This window comes from Euprymna scolopes, chromosome 24, assembly GCF_053919585.1.
Source record: "Euprymna scolopes isolate OS-2025 chromosome 24, ASM5391958v1, whole genome shotgun sequence".
In the NCBI taxonomy this organism is placed as follows: domain Eukaryota; kingdom Metazoa; phylum Mollusca; class Cephalopoda; order Sepiida; family Sepiolidae; genus Euprymna; species Euprymna scolopes.
Genome location: NC_136505.1, coordinates 102,153,396 through 102,168,228, shown reverse-complemented (window position 1 = coordinate 102,168,228; position 14,833 = coordinate 102,153,396). Strand labels below are relative to the sequence as shown.

Genomic DNA, 14,833 nt, shown 5'->3' with positions numbered 1-14,833 from the left:
CGGATGACAAGCTAATAAACTTACAAAATGTAAAATTTTTATATAAAACTAATTTACAATGCCGAGGTGCAATGGATAGACACAAACTGAATCAAATTAAGATATAGAATGATGGCATGTGTAGATTTACTTTTTTATTAATACAATATCTAGAAGTATATATTTTTTATACTCTTTTTATATTGTATTCTTATGTGTGTCACTGTAGTCTATTGGAAGTTCTGTAGATGATATGATATTTCGGGAACATTTACCGTCGTCAGATATGTGTTTAACTTTAATTCAAATGTACAAGGTAGTGATGGAACTGTTCCAATATTTTTCCTGGTGCCGATACAATTACCGATTCTGTACTAAATTCCCAATTCCAATTCCCTATAAATCTCTAAATATTTAACCATAAAGTCATTATTTTTGCCCGATTACAGTAAAAACGCATTAAATGTGCAGATATTTTCTCAAACGTAAAAATCATTTGTAGGGGATAATCCATAGATTATTTTTGTTTTACTAGTAGTTTAAAATCTATAACTATTATTTTATTATTACTGCTAGCAGTGGAAGGTTTTGTTTTAAACAAAATCATATAAAAAAGACAATTAAAAAAACTGGTTTCTGGTATCGAGATATAAGCAAATATTTTTCCGAGTTTGATACACCAAAAAGTTCCGATTTTTCTGATTCTTGATTCCGATCAATTGTCCCTATTGTAAACGAGAGCTATTCAACAGAAAACCTGAAGTCCTACCTAACTAATATACCTGGTGAACCAAGTGCAAGAGAAATCTAGACAGTTGCACTTAAGGGAACAGTGAGGATACTAAGAAGAGTTCTCGGGTGGTTTTAATAAAAAGCAGACGAATGTTAGTAGCTTACCCAGCATTACAATTTTCAAAGAAAGAAAAAGAGGGGGGGGAAACAGAAAATGAAATGGATTTGAAACCAAAAATTAATTTCTGTTTTTGGAAATATTGTTTCAAATTCATTGTTATTTTTTAAAAATAATGTTTTAAAAAATGTTATATTTAATTGCATATATTTATAATTTTGTTTTTAAAAATTTAATTGTATTTATTCTATGTATTATGGTGAAATCAGCTGGTTTAATTTATCTAGTTAAAGGGAGACAACTTTGTCGATACTAGTTTTTGCATTGTGCTCTCATTACAATTTTCACAGACACTTTACATAAAACGCCAGAAAGGTACTGAACAAAAGTTTTTTTTTTTTTTTTTTTTTGCACAAACGCTGGCCAATTTTTTTTTAATGAAAAATATATTATTTATGTTATTACAAAGATGATTCAATGAAAAATTAATTGAAAAATGAAAACAATATTCTTTTTGTTGTTACGAAGAAAATACAATCAATTATTGAACAATTCTTATGAAAATTCAAATCAGGGAAAAAACGCTCATTGTAACGTAAGTTTCATGAATAAATATTATGTTATTACTAAATACCCAATAAATGCCACAGAGATATTTATTGGCTGGGTTGCTATCAGTATTTTATTTAATTTTCAATCTTTGAGTGATTATCACGACTCCTCCAGATGACTATCCAGTGTCAGCCATTTTTATTCTTGTTCTAATTTAAGAGTTAACACTATTTGTGTTTCAACTTATTTTAAAGCGTTTATTTAATTTAAAACAAAAACCTTATCTAAGTAGGTAAAAAAGTAACTTATCTTGCCTTTGGTAAGATTTGTTAGATATTTATATTTGACTACTTTTTTGTTTTGTTTGCTATTCTGGAAAATGTCCCAATTTAATAAAAAATTTTAAATGAATTTTATTCAAATCATGATAAATATTTATTTTTTTTAATAGTAAACTAATAATGGCAAATGTTTTCTTTAAATGATGTTGGCTGCTGCATTTTAATTGGTTCAACATTTTGACATTTTCTGCATTTTATGTAAAACTAGCGGGGATACCCGGCGTTGCCCAGGTGTTTGTAGGAGTGTGTGTTTGTGAGAGGGGGGGTAAAGAAGAACAAAAAGGAAACTTAACCCTGTTTGATAAAATGATAAAAAAAACAGCGATTTTAAAAATGAAAAAAAATAGGGAGGGGGGGCTTGGTGACAGGCAGGCTCGAACCTGGAGCCTTGAGGCCCATAGGCTGAGCCTGAACACCTGCGCTACGGCGACAGTAGCAATGTAAGAGTGATTAAAAAGTGAATGTCAAACATCACGCTATTCCGCAGTTTTTAATGAGTTCAAATCGTTTATAGTTAACGATGACATTTACATCTAGTTCAAATCCAGTTTCACTGTTTTTATACTGAAAAGTGAAAGCAACACGCGGTGATCCGAAAATGTGGAATATTTAGCTTTTCAAAGTCGAGCAAATTAAATAGACAGGCGACCCCCTTGTTAACTTGTAGATATTATCATTTAGATGTGATATAAAAAGTTTTAAGAATGAACGAGCTGAGCAAGAACCAAGCGGAAAAAAGCCTTTTGCGAACATACATACATACATACACACACATTTTGCCTTTTATATATATATAAATGTGCGAAAAATTCTGACGATAGCACGGTCCTTATTCTGTGTAAGTATTAACTTGTATTTTAATTTGTATTTGCAAAATTTTTCTTTTTTTCTTTTCAGATATGCCCCCCAAAATCGTTTGTGTATGCCAGTATTGGATTTGTCTTTGAATTATGTTGTGTAGATTATCAAGCAGGTGTATCTTCCGAGCGGTCCAGTCATCTCTACAACACAGGTGTGCACAGGTAACTCCTCGACCAGTAGGGTCGTTGCTACTCCCTTGGAAATGGACTGGTTATCAAACAACACTGATGAGGCTGTCAAGTGGTCGAGTCAAATATGAAGATGCTGTTCCCCACAAAAAATCTTTTCTTAGACGTCTTACCATTTTGCTCGCTGGCACGGGTGTTATTGGTACCTCTGCGTATCATTTGCTTCTTGAAAAACATGAGCAGAGAAAAGTTAAGGTCGCAGCTGGAGCTGTGACGCGATTTTTTAGGTAAGTTTTTTATTCTGATTTATCTGGTCATGTGCATGAACTTAAATGATGTCAAATGGTGCGGCCCCATTTTGGGGTGTGGGGAACGTGGAGTTGCTCCTTATATACCATTGATCCGAAGTCCACTTTGGCAATATCAGTTAAAGCATCTGGTACTGCCAAATCAGGCTGTTTGAAGATACTGGCTTCCTGACCAAAAGGTCCTGGATATGACCTTAAACTATATCCAGTGGTGAGGCCCCAGCTTGTGGGCTTTGGGGAGTGTGGAGCCACCCTTTAATTGCCATTCCTCCCAGGTCCACTCTGACTCGGAGTGGTAGTACCTGTTAGGGTCCCAACTATGGGTTAAATAGAAACCGACTTGAAAACAACAAATACATTCTATTAAAAAATTTTTCTTCAAAATCTTTGGATTCAGCATTAAATAACCTGAAAAGGGTTGATATGCCGTAAAACAAAAACAACCAACCAACCAACCAATCCTGACCAAAAAACGCACCAAACATTAACTATATTTACATTACTTGTATTGGTTGAACTATTCTTCTCATTGTGTTATTTGTGCAACGTTTCGGTCAGTTTCACCTTTGACCATCGTCAAGCATGCTGGTTGTTGTTTGGAAAAGAAAGGAGAAAAGTTACTGGCTCTGTGGATATTTTCATATTCTTGGAGTTAGTCTCTGTTTTATGGCTGTGGTTTCATTTGTGTGAAAAAAATTAGTTGAAAAAGGGGAGGCTACTCTAATAAAGATCAGCAGGAGATTATCTCCCGTCCTATACTGAAATTTTAAGGGTGTGCAATTTTTGGTTTTGAGGAACGTTCTCTATCAAACTACTGTCAATTTTTGATCTACAGACTTGAAACTTGATAAATGGGTAATTTGACCTGTGGAACAAATTTGATTTGATCTTTATCTGGTAAAAATAGCTGGTAAGATGTCAAATTGGAACCTGGCAGGCTTAAATTGACTAAATTTGTTATTTAAAAGCATGCGCAAATATACATTTATCTCTTGCCAAAGATTTTGTATATATATAGATTTAGGTCAGGTGGTATCGAATAAAGCTTGAGGCTATATGTTTTGGTTTCGATTCTAGCTGATGGTACTCAAGTCATTTTTTTTTAACCTTGGGAATCACTATGATATATTGGGTACAATATAATAATCAATAGAGTACTGGCTTTTTAATAATGAATACGAAATCTGCATGAATTAAAATATATTTAAGAGTATTTTACCACTGGGCTATGCAGAAGAGGGGGGGCACTATTAAATAATGGGTACATATGATAAGCGATAGAGAATTAGCTTTATAATAATAATAAATATAAAATCTACATAAATTAATATTATATTTAAGCATATTTGATGACCAGGCAATGCTGGGCAGCTTGCTTGTTATTTAATAAAATATTTTATAACATTATCTGATTTTCTAAAATTTTCAAAAAAAAAAAAAAAAAAATTTTAGATTTAAAATAATCGTTGAAAATCTGATGCAATAACTTTGAGAATTGTGATGTAATTATGTTGACAGGCAAACACCAAAGCTCCATTATAATAACAATGTACAATCCATTTCAGATCTGTTGTAGTGGGTGCTCGCATTTCCTTCGATTACACCTGGTCTCTGTGGGGGTTGGACCCTGAAAGCCCTGAATATAAGAAAGCTATAATAAGCTGTCATCTACGAGGGGCTGAGATTCTAAAAGGTGGTTGCCTAAAGAATGGCGGCCTCTACGTCAAACTCGGACAAGGGCTGGTCTCCCTCAATCACCTCCTCCCACCAGAGTACATCAGGATTCTCAGTTGTTTGCTAGACCAAGCTTTACATCGGCATTCAGACGAGGTGAGTTTCAAAACTGTTGGATTCTAATGTTTGTTTTTTAAATTGTAAATTAAAGTGTGAAAAAAAAAAAAAAAAATGTGCGATGTTAACCATTGCCCCACCGCGAGATGCTAACGGAAACACGTTTGAATTTATTTAATTAGTTGGATTTGGCAGGTGCCCGTTTTAAATGAGGTCAAGTTTTGACTGCGGGATAGTATTCATTTACTGCTGAATGCTTTTTTTTCCCCCCCGAAGATGTTATAGGAAAAAGACTAACCCACATGCGGCGAGCGACAAATATTGAATATTTATCTTCCCAAAATCGACCAAATTAAATAGACAGGCAAGCTTCATTGTTAACTGTGAGATATTACGATTTGTATGTGATATAAAAAGTTTTAAAAAGTTGTTAAAAAAAGCCTTTTGTTGACATACAGAAAAAGCGAACACACATACATACATACATACACACATTTTCGCTTTTATATAGATAGATAGATTGTAATCGGTAATAGTCTTAACACCTGTCTTTGCTGGTGTGTGTGTATATATATTCACAATAGTAACATAGAGATATTAATATGAAAATATGAATGTTTACAGATTCAATCTAAAAATTCTCGATATTAAAGCATGAACATAAAAAAAGAATTCAATGATGAAAAATAAACATTTCGAAAATTTTTCTGCTCAATCATTTTCTTTTTTAATGTTTAGAATTTTTACTAATTGTAACATGACCCGTAATTACATAATCATGTTTTTACTTAAAATGTTTTTTTTTTCGATATCCACTTATTATACACAAGCACCATTTTTTCTTAGTTGGAATAAGTATTTTCAGGGAAAAAAAAACTGAATGAAAGACAATATATTTGCACCCATAACATAATGGGACAAAAACAAAACGTAAAATCAGCTAATATGAATCCAGTATCGCTATATCAGATGTATTGCTATTTGTCTTTTTTCTCTAAGGTAAATAATGGTTAAAATACATGAAAAAAAACGTAATACACAAATTATATTTCCCAACAGTAAATAAATAAAAATATACACCTTCCATTTTAAGTATCCAACAACCATGAAAGTTAAACTGTTTGCCTGGTGGTTTGCCTCCAACTCCACCTTGGATCTCACAAACCATTCTCTCCCAAATTTTCCTTTGCAGATAGAAGCTATTTTTGATGATCTGAAAATTGCCTCTTATATCATATCATAAAAAACCTTGACAGCTGCCAGGTGTGTGGATTTGATCTCCTCCATTCTATACAAAAAAATAAAGAAATGCTCTGCTGAGCTAGCCCATTCTTTCCAAACTCTACAACGAATGCTTTGCCAAATCTTGCTTCCCTGATAGTGTAATGTAGTTGTTAATCTTCTTCAACTGTGTTACATTTTAATACTCAGACCCAACACGTTGCAAAGGAACAAAAAAGGAAAAATATTTGATTCAGCCTTTTTTTCATTTTTAACAAAAAACATTTCTTATCTGTGATTTTCAACCATGCATTGCATATTGTTTTAAAAGTTTCTTATTTCTTCATGTACTTAGCTGTTGTGATGTTAGTATTTGAATAATTGATGAGGGAGAATACAGTAACAGTTAAATAAATATGTATTAACGAAAATACATAAAAAAGGTAAGTTGAGCAGTATCTTTGTTCAACTGCTGGACTAATTGGTAATGACCATACTCTCCACGTGACCGTCTCTGACTGACTTTGTCAACCAGTCCTCGTTACCCAGAAGTGACGTCATAGATTAAAGTGACGTCATGGAATAGTTCATTATTTAATTATTCCAGGCAGTAGGGGTGCATGCCCCAACATTAATAAAACTTTGCCGTCTTTACACGTGCTCAAGTTTCCCATGGTACCACGTAGCCATCTCACGCAAACAGACACTTTTTTTCTGTCGTCCTTGCCATGTGGTGCATTTTTTCTCTTTGTTTTTTTTCTTCTCTTTCTTTGCTGTAATGTCACATTGCAAACCAGCTTGGTCATTTGCATATGTGTCATGCAGTTGCTGCTAACACGCATCAACGGCTGTATTACAATAGCTGGAAAATTACCTCTGTGATACCAGTATTCAAGAATTCTAATGAAAGAACTGATTTGCTCAATTATCGCCCCATCCTCCCCCTAATGAGTGATCATTGATTTTGAGCTGTAATACCAATAAACTAGTCAGTCGATGTCTGACTTTTCCACCAAATTTCAGCCAAGAAAATCCAACAATCTTTTTTTTATCTTCAACGATGAATGCACCTGGATGCAATATACAAAATTTCTGACCCATTTTTTTTCTTGGACAGTAATGGCTTTTTTTTTTTCACGTCAGCAAATAGTTACACAAATCAATTTCCCAACAATAAGTAAAAAAAGATTTACACCTTCCATTTTAATTTTTTTTTTTTCCTTTTCATTTGTGTGTTGCCTTTACAGATTGAGCAGTTGTTTTTGGAAGATTTTAAGTGCAGTCCATATCAAATGTTCAAGTCATTCGATGAGACACCAATCGCAGCTGCCAGTTTGGCTCAGGTCCACCGAGCCATGACACATTCGGGTGAAGAAGTCGCAGTTAAGGTATGTATTAATATTTTAGTTATTACTTTTAGTTATCGTTTTGTGCCACTAGAGGGCAGTGAAGTAATCCTGCAAAAAGAGCAGTGCCCTCCACTACACCTCAGTATAGTAGCTAATGAAAAAGCACCCTCCAGGTTGCCCTCGATTATGGTTGACAAAATTACTTTTGCATTTTAGGGGACAGACATTTATTGTGATAAGATTATCTGTAAGGAGACAGAGAAAGTAGGTGTTATGTAGTATCATATCCGATTTTAATACGTCTCTACAACCTAGCTGATGTTCATCTTGAAGTAGCAAGTTGACCCCTGTTGACCTTTTCTCTATCAATCCAACCATGTTTGGTAAAAATTTAACGATGCAAGTCCATAACCTCCATCCTCATGATAAAACAAAAATACCAAAAATAAAGAAAAATCCTTAAGGTGTACGTATCCGTGATGAAAAGAAAAATATTGTATTCTATAAATCACGTAAATTGATCAAGTATGTTTTAAAAAACAAAAAGAAAGTCAAATTTTATGGCAAAATGACAATCTCTCAACGCCATCTTGCAGGACAAGGGAGATAATTCTAAATAATTCAGAATTGCTAGGTTTTTTTATGTAATTTTAAGTACATTGTACAAGTGTACATGTAGCAGACACAAATAGACCCCTTTTCTTCTCGCGCATTCGCTTCCTCTGAGTGAGTGATGAGGCGTTAAACTGTCCAATCTGAGGACTTGCACACGAATACAAATTAACCCCTAGGGACCAGACAGCTTCCAGTCCCAGAAGAAAACTCTCTCTTACGCCAACAGCCTTCGTCGGTGCTAGACGTCTGTTCGCTTCGCTGCTCCTACTAAAGGTATTGACGACAGCCACGGGCTGTAACTACCTCGTAAGGCAGTGGAGACCCGACTCTACTTTCTTCCTTCAGTACGCTTTGCGAATAAACCTTTCCCTTGTTAAGTTGAAGAAGTTGTTTGTCATTGTTCATAGAATTGTGTTATTTTATTTTATTTTATTAGGGAAATTCCCTAAATACATATATCATTTTAGAAGAGACAAAAAACAATTTTTTTTTTTTTCGTTTCAGGTTCAGTACATCGATTTACAAGACCGTTTCTTTGCTGACCTCCTCACATGCGAGATTTTATTGAAGGTTATTGAATTTCTACATCCAAACTTTGGTTTTGGATGGGTTTTAAAGGTAATTTTATTCACCCTTTTCTTGAAAATATTTTTATATTCAAACAAATTCAGAAGACATACAAAGGGAGATAACCTATTGTTAATAAAAAAAAAAAATAACTCTGGAGTTGTAATCATTTTAGTTTTAGAAGAGAAATGTTCCAATTTGTTTGCCTCCCCGTGAGGACAGAGTTAGATACAAGGTTGGTTTTTAATGTGGGGAAAATTCAGTTTTCCAAAAATGGGCGCTCTGGATAGGAACAAAAATAAAAATAGTTTCAGTCTAAAAGGATTCCTTCTCCACTGACTGAGGACAAAAAAAGTGAAGTGTAGTATCAGAACAGATACTACACTTTGTTCTTAGCCAAAAGGCCAAGAAGAGAAATGTTGCCCCCCCCCCCCCCCCAAATGGCAGTATCAGTCCAGGGAAGTTTTAAATTGTAAAAGCCTGCAGATAAAAACAAAGAATAGAGCTAACTAATCTGAAGAAGTGTTAGGATGAAGAGCAAAGTTTCTTCCTATGTGAAGAAAAAAACTTATGTGCAGGAATTCTTAAAAGATTCAGTGTATTTTATGAAGTAATTCCGATTTCTGATTGGTTGGTAGCAGAGTATGGGAACTGAGTCCTCCACACAAGCAAACACACAAACACAAATGGATGACTTTAAGGCTAACATGATTATCGCTCCTTTAACTCTGGTAATATCATTCTTGGACACAAATTATTTATAATTTTTGCTGTGATGACAAAATATTCCATCACATGTGTTTTAGCTACGTGTCACAACTTTCATGATTTCTTCACTATCTACCTAAATATTATTTTCAGTTATATGTGCAACTTCAATAGAACAAGTGAAACATGCATAGTCCCCCATAAGTGCACAGTGAACGAGGCATAAAAGAAATGACTAAGTTCAACATTTGACCCCCCCCCTCCCTATTTAGCCCCCAAAGTCCCAAGGGGACGTCAAATCCTGGTGAAAATGAACAAACGGTGCAGTTTTAGGCCTTAACATGTGTAAATTTGAGTTCTACACCATGCAAAAAAAGAAATGACTAAGTCCATCATTGCCCCTCCCCCTTGCTCTCCCATTTATCCCCAAAAGTCCCCAAGGCCTTAACATTTGTAAATTTGAGTTCAGCACCATGCAAAACTGCTAAATAGACATACACAGAAAATTTTGGACAAATCTGGTAAAAAAAGTCTCAAAAATGGAGTGTTTTAATTAGCCCTAAAAGAGCCCCTGGGGCACACCCAAGAGTTATCGTGAAGTATAGACTAACCAAATTATATAGAAATTAGTTAGTTACAACTTTTCAGAAAGTTTTATAAAAATCCAAGGCATCATATTTTTTTTTTTTAATAAGCACAAAAGTGTCAATTTTAGCCATTTTAACCCAAAAGGCACCCCTTGGCGGGCAACCAGAGTTTTCCCGGAAAATCCATTGTTACTTTTTTATTCATATCATGTTTAATAATTGTGCAAAATTTCCAAAAATTCTAAGGCGTAGTTATTGAGAAAAGTGCGGACAGACGAACGGACAAACGTGAATTTACAGATCTACCTTCCTTTTGTCGGGGGACCAAAAATATATTCAGCTTTGTATTTTGTCATGGAGAACGAGTGGCAACAAGCTCACCGAAAACTTCAAATAGTGATACTCTGCTGTTTCAACTCCATTTTTCAACATAATAATGGAAGGGAACAAGCGACAACAAGCCAACCAACGTAACAACGGACAACAGCAACTTAACAATATGTTACGACATATCAAGCCTTTACCACTGATAAACGAATGAAAATAATAACTTCTTTACTCGAACGAAAATACGAACAAATTAAACAGCATTTTTCTCGTTTTGTTTCAACGTATTTTTGGTTCAATCTAATTGGTCGGTTTTTATCACCTATGTTATAAATAGAACCTTCCAATTTATTGTAACCATAACCTCATAACTATACCAAAAATATTGCAACAATTTGGACTATTATGTTCAGTTTGACTGTTATATTTGTAGCTTGAGCTGTCGTATTAAGATAGACAATGGCCTTTTGTCAGTGCAAGTACGTACCTGGAATGAAAAACCAAAAAAAAATCATCCTGAAGTATACATTTGTGACAGAAAAAAATATTGTTTACAAAAACTTGCATAAATTAATCCAGTTTTATTTTAAAAAGTTAAAAAAAAAAAAAGAATCAAATTTTATGGCTGATCAACAATGTCAAGACCATTTTGTAAATAGTTTGAAAGTCAAGATAGATAGTTCCACATAATTCAAACTTTTGCACGATTTTAGAAAGCCATTCTTAACATGGGGAAGAGAAAAACTCAATTTCATCACTGGTTAACTCCCCTTTAAAATAGCTCTTCATAAATAGTTTAAGATCATCATAATGTCTATGAATTTCCATTAATTGTTCAAAAACGATTTGGCACATGTGCACTACTAGGACGGAATCACTTTACATTTTTTTTTTTTTTTTTTGCATAATCAGTATATTTCATGCAGTGATTCTGGTTTCTGACTGGTCGATAGCAGAGCATGGTTCCATCTGATTGGTCAGTTCTTATCACCCATGTTATCATGTTTATAAATATAACCTTCCAATTTTTAGTAACCATACCCTCACAGGAATAAATTACATTTTCTATCATAGGAAGATTAAATCTGGACCGTATTGAGAGATATGTGCAGAAGACTTTGTTGGTTTGGTCACATTGAAAAAATTGATGGGAGTTCTTTGGTTAGTAGATGTGGAACAGTTATTTTAGCTCGGTCAGTTGAGAGGGGAAAACTCAGAAAAACATGGGAGTCAGTTGTAAGGATTTGAGAGAAAGAAGGATAAATAATGACCTGGCCAGAGATCAGTTAGTTTGAAAGTTTCTAAAAGTCATCCAACAAATGCCAGCATATGAAACAGATTTGAAACTGCATATGATGATGATGTGTTTATTTTTTTTTAATCCTGTTTAGGACATGAAAGCGACTCTTGCAAAAGAGCTCGACTTCATCAACGAAGGCCAAAATGGAGAGAAATGTGCTGCTGATCTTAGCCATCTCCCATACATTCATGTTCCTGACATCCACTGGGACAAGACGAGTAAGGTAAGGAGTCATTTTTAAAGAATTCTTTTCATACATAGGCAGTTGCAAGGAAACAAAGACAAGGAAAAAATTTGATTCACTTTTTTCATTATTTTTATTATTGGAATCCTTTTGAGATGAGCAGTTTATATATTTATTTATTTATACATTTATATATGTATTTATTTATACATTTATTTATTTATACATTTATTTATTTGCGGACTATTATCCACATCTTTTAGTTATTGCTTCACAACGTTTTGGCCAACTATTCCAGACAGTCACAAGAAAACAAAGACAAGGAAAGAATTCGACTCACTTTTTTTTTCAGTTGAAACAACAGACATTTATTTACAGGTACTTCCAAAATATTGTCTTGCCTCTTCTTCAAAAGTCTTCTCGTACTCCAATGTGCTTAACAAGACTCTGCCATGTCGAACACATGGTACTCTGTCTTTGTCTGGCCAGGTTTAGAATGTGTCTTTCCCTGTCGCTCATGTTTTTTTTTTTCTTTTTTTCTTTTTAATTACATTTTCACTCCAAACAAGGCACAGTGTTACTTTAATGTAGAGGGCTACTATCATGGACATAAGTTGCAGGAATATTATGTAGAGAGTTGAATAGCAAGATGTTTGTTTACATTACACTTGAACTTCTGCATGTCAGTACAGTTGGGGAAACAAGAACCTGGAAGAGAATTCCAAAGTCTAGCAGTTCTAGGGAAGAAACTATTAGAGTATCAAGCTTTTTTACATCTAGGGATCTCTACTGTGTAGGCGTGGAACTTTGCTGCTTGTTGGGTTTGTTTATGTGGAGGGAGTACAAGGGCTTGTAGTTCGTTGAAGCATCCACCATTAAAATACTTGTAGTAAAACAGGCAGAAGGATGCAACATTTTGTCGATGGGACAGAGGTTGAAGCTTAGATAACAGTTCAGGACCTATCAGGTTGGCGACTCTCTTTTGAACCCTGTCCAAGAGTGAGAGACTAATAGCAGATGCTATTAAATGTGACAACAGTACTCCATACATTGAATGGTGGCCTTGTAAAGGTACAGGATACCTTCAGGCATAAGTAACTTTCTAGTAGAGCCCACCTTCTTCACAGCAGCCTTGGCAATGCTCTTGATGTATCTGTTCCAACTGCTGTTGCCTATGAACATTAAGCCGAGGAGTTTGAATGAAGTACTCTCACGTAATGTATCTTTAGCCATAGCTATTGATGGTTGAGAAGGTTTCTTGTAATTATTAAAGGAAATGAGCTTAGTCTTATCTGCATGGAATGTTACCGTCCATTTTTGACCCCATTCCATGTAACACGTCTGTTTTCACACTCTCATGTCTTGAACACGTCTTGAATACTTTTTCCTCAGAACATGTGTGTCCTTTTTATCTCTGCTGTCACATCGCACACCCGGCTTGGTCATTTGTATATAACTACTGCTGCTGTTAGCCCAGCATCATCGGCTTTGTTACAAATGGTACAATGATTACAAGATTTATTCATGTAACAAAGCACATATGAGCACGTATGAAAATATCAGCAGCAGCAGCAGCCGAAGGATGAATTGCAATTGATTGTATTAACAGCAGGAGCAGAGTTTGAACGCGTATACAAAAGAGGAAGTGTGCGCCATCTGGCATAAAAAGAAAAAAAAGGACACCACGTAGTCGAGGAAAGAAAGTCAACGCCAAAGAAGACGGACGTGTAAAATGAAGAGAGAAGAAAGAGTGCGGTCGAAGATTGATGTATAAGAAATAGCTGTCTATGACCGGCATGTAGTGGAGCAGAGCAAGAAACTTTTAAGCTGGTGTCGATATGGTAGGGTAATGGTAGTAAATGCTTTTGTTAAAAAGAGAAAAAAATACCGAACTGGATATTTATTTATTTCCAGTTTTATTTTATGAATTACTAAATAAAGTGTAACGGCACGTAATGTTACATTTGAATTTACTGCAGTTTCATATTTTTTTTTTATCTCATTTTGTTAATGGAATTTTTTTTTTTTAAAACTTTTTCTTTTAGAGAGTTCTCACAGCGGAATTTATTGATGGCTGTAAAATTACTGACAAACGAGCCATACAAAAGATGGGCCTCTCATTATATGATGTTAGTATTGGTGACGTATCGACTCTGTATTGAGTACAACCCTTTGTATTTTGCTTTGGAGAAAGTGGAAAAGTGAGAGAGATGAGAGAAAAAGGAAAAAGAGAAGAAAAATAATGTGAAAGATAAAGGAAAAGAGATGAAAGAGAAAAGAAAAAAAGAGAATGATAAATGATTGAGTTTTTTTTTTCTTCATCTAGTTTTTGGCATTTTAGAGTGTTGCAAATGTGTCCGGATTGACAATGTCTTATGTTCACTCATAAGGCATGGTGAACATACCTTGATTTTAAAATTATAATTATTAGTTGAAAAAGAATTCCAATTAACTTTATTGATTTAAAAATTACAATTATCAGTTTAAAAGCAATTAGATTTAATTTTATTTTAAAGCAATTAGATTTAATTTTATTAAATTTAAAAATTGCAATTATCAGTTGAAAAAAATTAATTTCATTAAATTTAAAAATTGTAATTATCAGAGGAAAAAGAATAAGAATTAATTTTATTAATTTAAAAATTGCAATTATCTGTTAAAAAAAAATCAAATTAATTTTATTAATTTGAAAACTGCAATTATCAGTTGGAAAACAATTGCAATTAATTTAATTGATTTAAAATTTTAATTATCAGTTGAAAAAATTAGAATTAATATTAATTTAAAAATTACAATTATCAGTAGAACAAGAATTCGAATTAATTTTATTGATTTTAAAAATTATGAGTGATATTTGTTTGTGTTTTAAAATTACTATTAATATTTGTTCAATTGTTTCAGATAAATCGCAAACTGATTGAAAGTTTCTCGGACCAAATTTTCCGTACCGGGTTTGTACACGGTGACCCTCACCCTGGCAATGGTAAGAAAATGCTTAAAAATGTTTGCATAAATTGTTGTAAATACTCTTTAAATCAAAATGGGATAAAATGTGGAAAAAACCCCAAATATTTAATGGAGAGTAGAAAAAAAAAAAAAGAATTTGTGATTTAATTTTAGAAATAGACTAGCAGGGAAACAGACGTTGTCCAGGATTGAATGATA

General features: G+C 33.8%; 1 protein-coding gene and 1 pseudogene across 3 annotated transcripts in view; one reads left to right on the top strand and one right to left on the bottom strand.

The window, feature by feature from the left end:
• Window positions 1-14,833, top strand: part of LOC145246884 (putative aarF domain-containing protein kinase 5) — a 45,630-nt gene that overhangs the window by 12,226 nt on the left and 18,571 nt on the right. For all 3 annotated transcript variants that reach the window (XM_080108746.1, XM_080108747.1, XM_080108748.1), the window contains 7 exons: window positions 2,620-2,998; window positions 4,585-4,849; window positions 7,279-7,419; window positions 8,500-8,613; window positions 11,576-11,707; window positions 13,714-13,797; window positions 14,570-14,651. In XM_080108746.1, the coding sequence (XP_079964872.1) occupies window positions 2,673-2,998; window positions 4,585-4,849; window positions 7,279-7,419; window positions 8,500-8,613; window positions 11,576-11,707; window positions 13,714-13,797; window positions 14,570-14,651 (1,144 nt within the window). In that variant the 5' untranslated portion in view covers window positions 2,620-2,672. The remainder of the gene's footprint in view (window positions 1-2,619; window positions 2,999-4,584; window positions 4,850-7,278; window positions 7,420-8,499; window positions 8,614-11,575; window positions 11,708-13,713; window positions 13,798-14,569; window positions 14,652-14,833) is intronic.
• LOC145246942 (U2 spliceosomal RNA) lies at window positions 8,835-8,978 on the bottom strand (annotated as a pseudogene).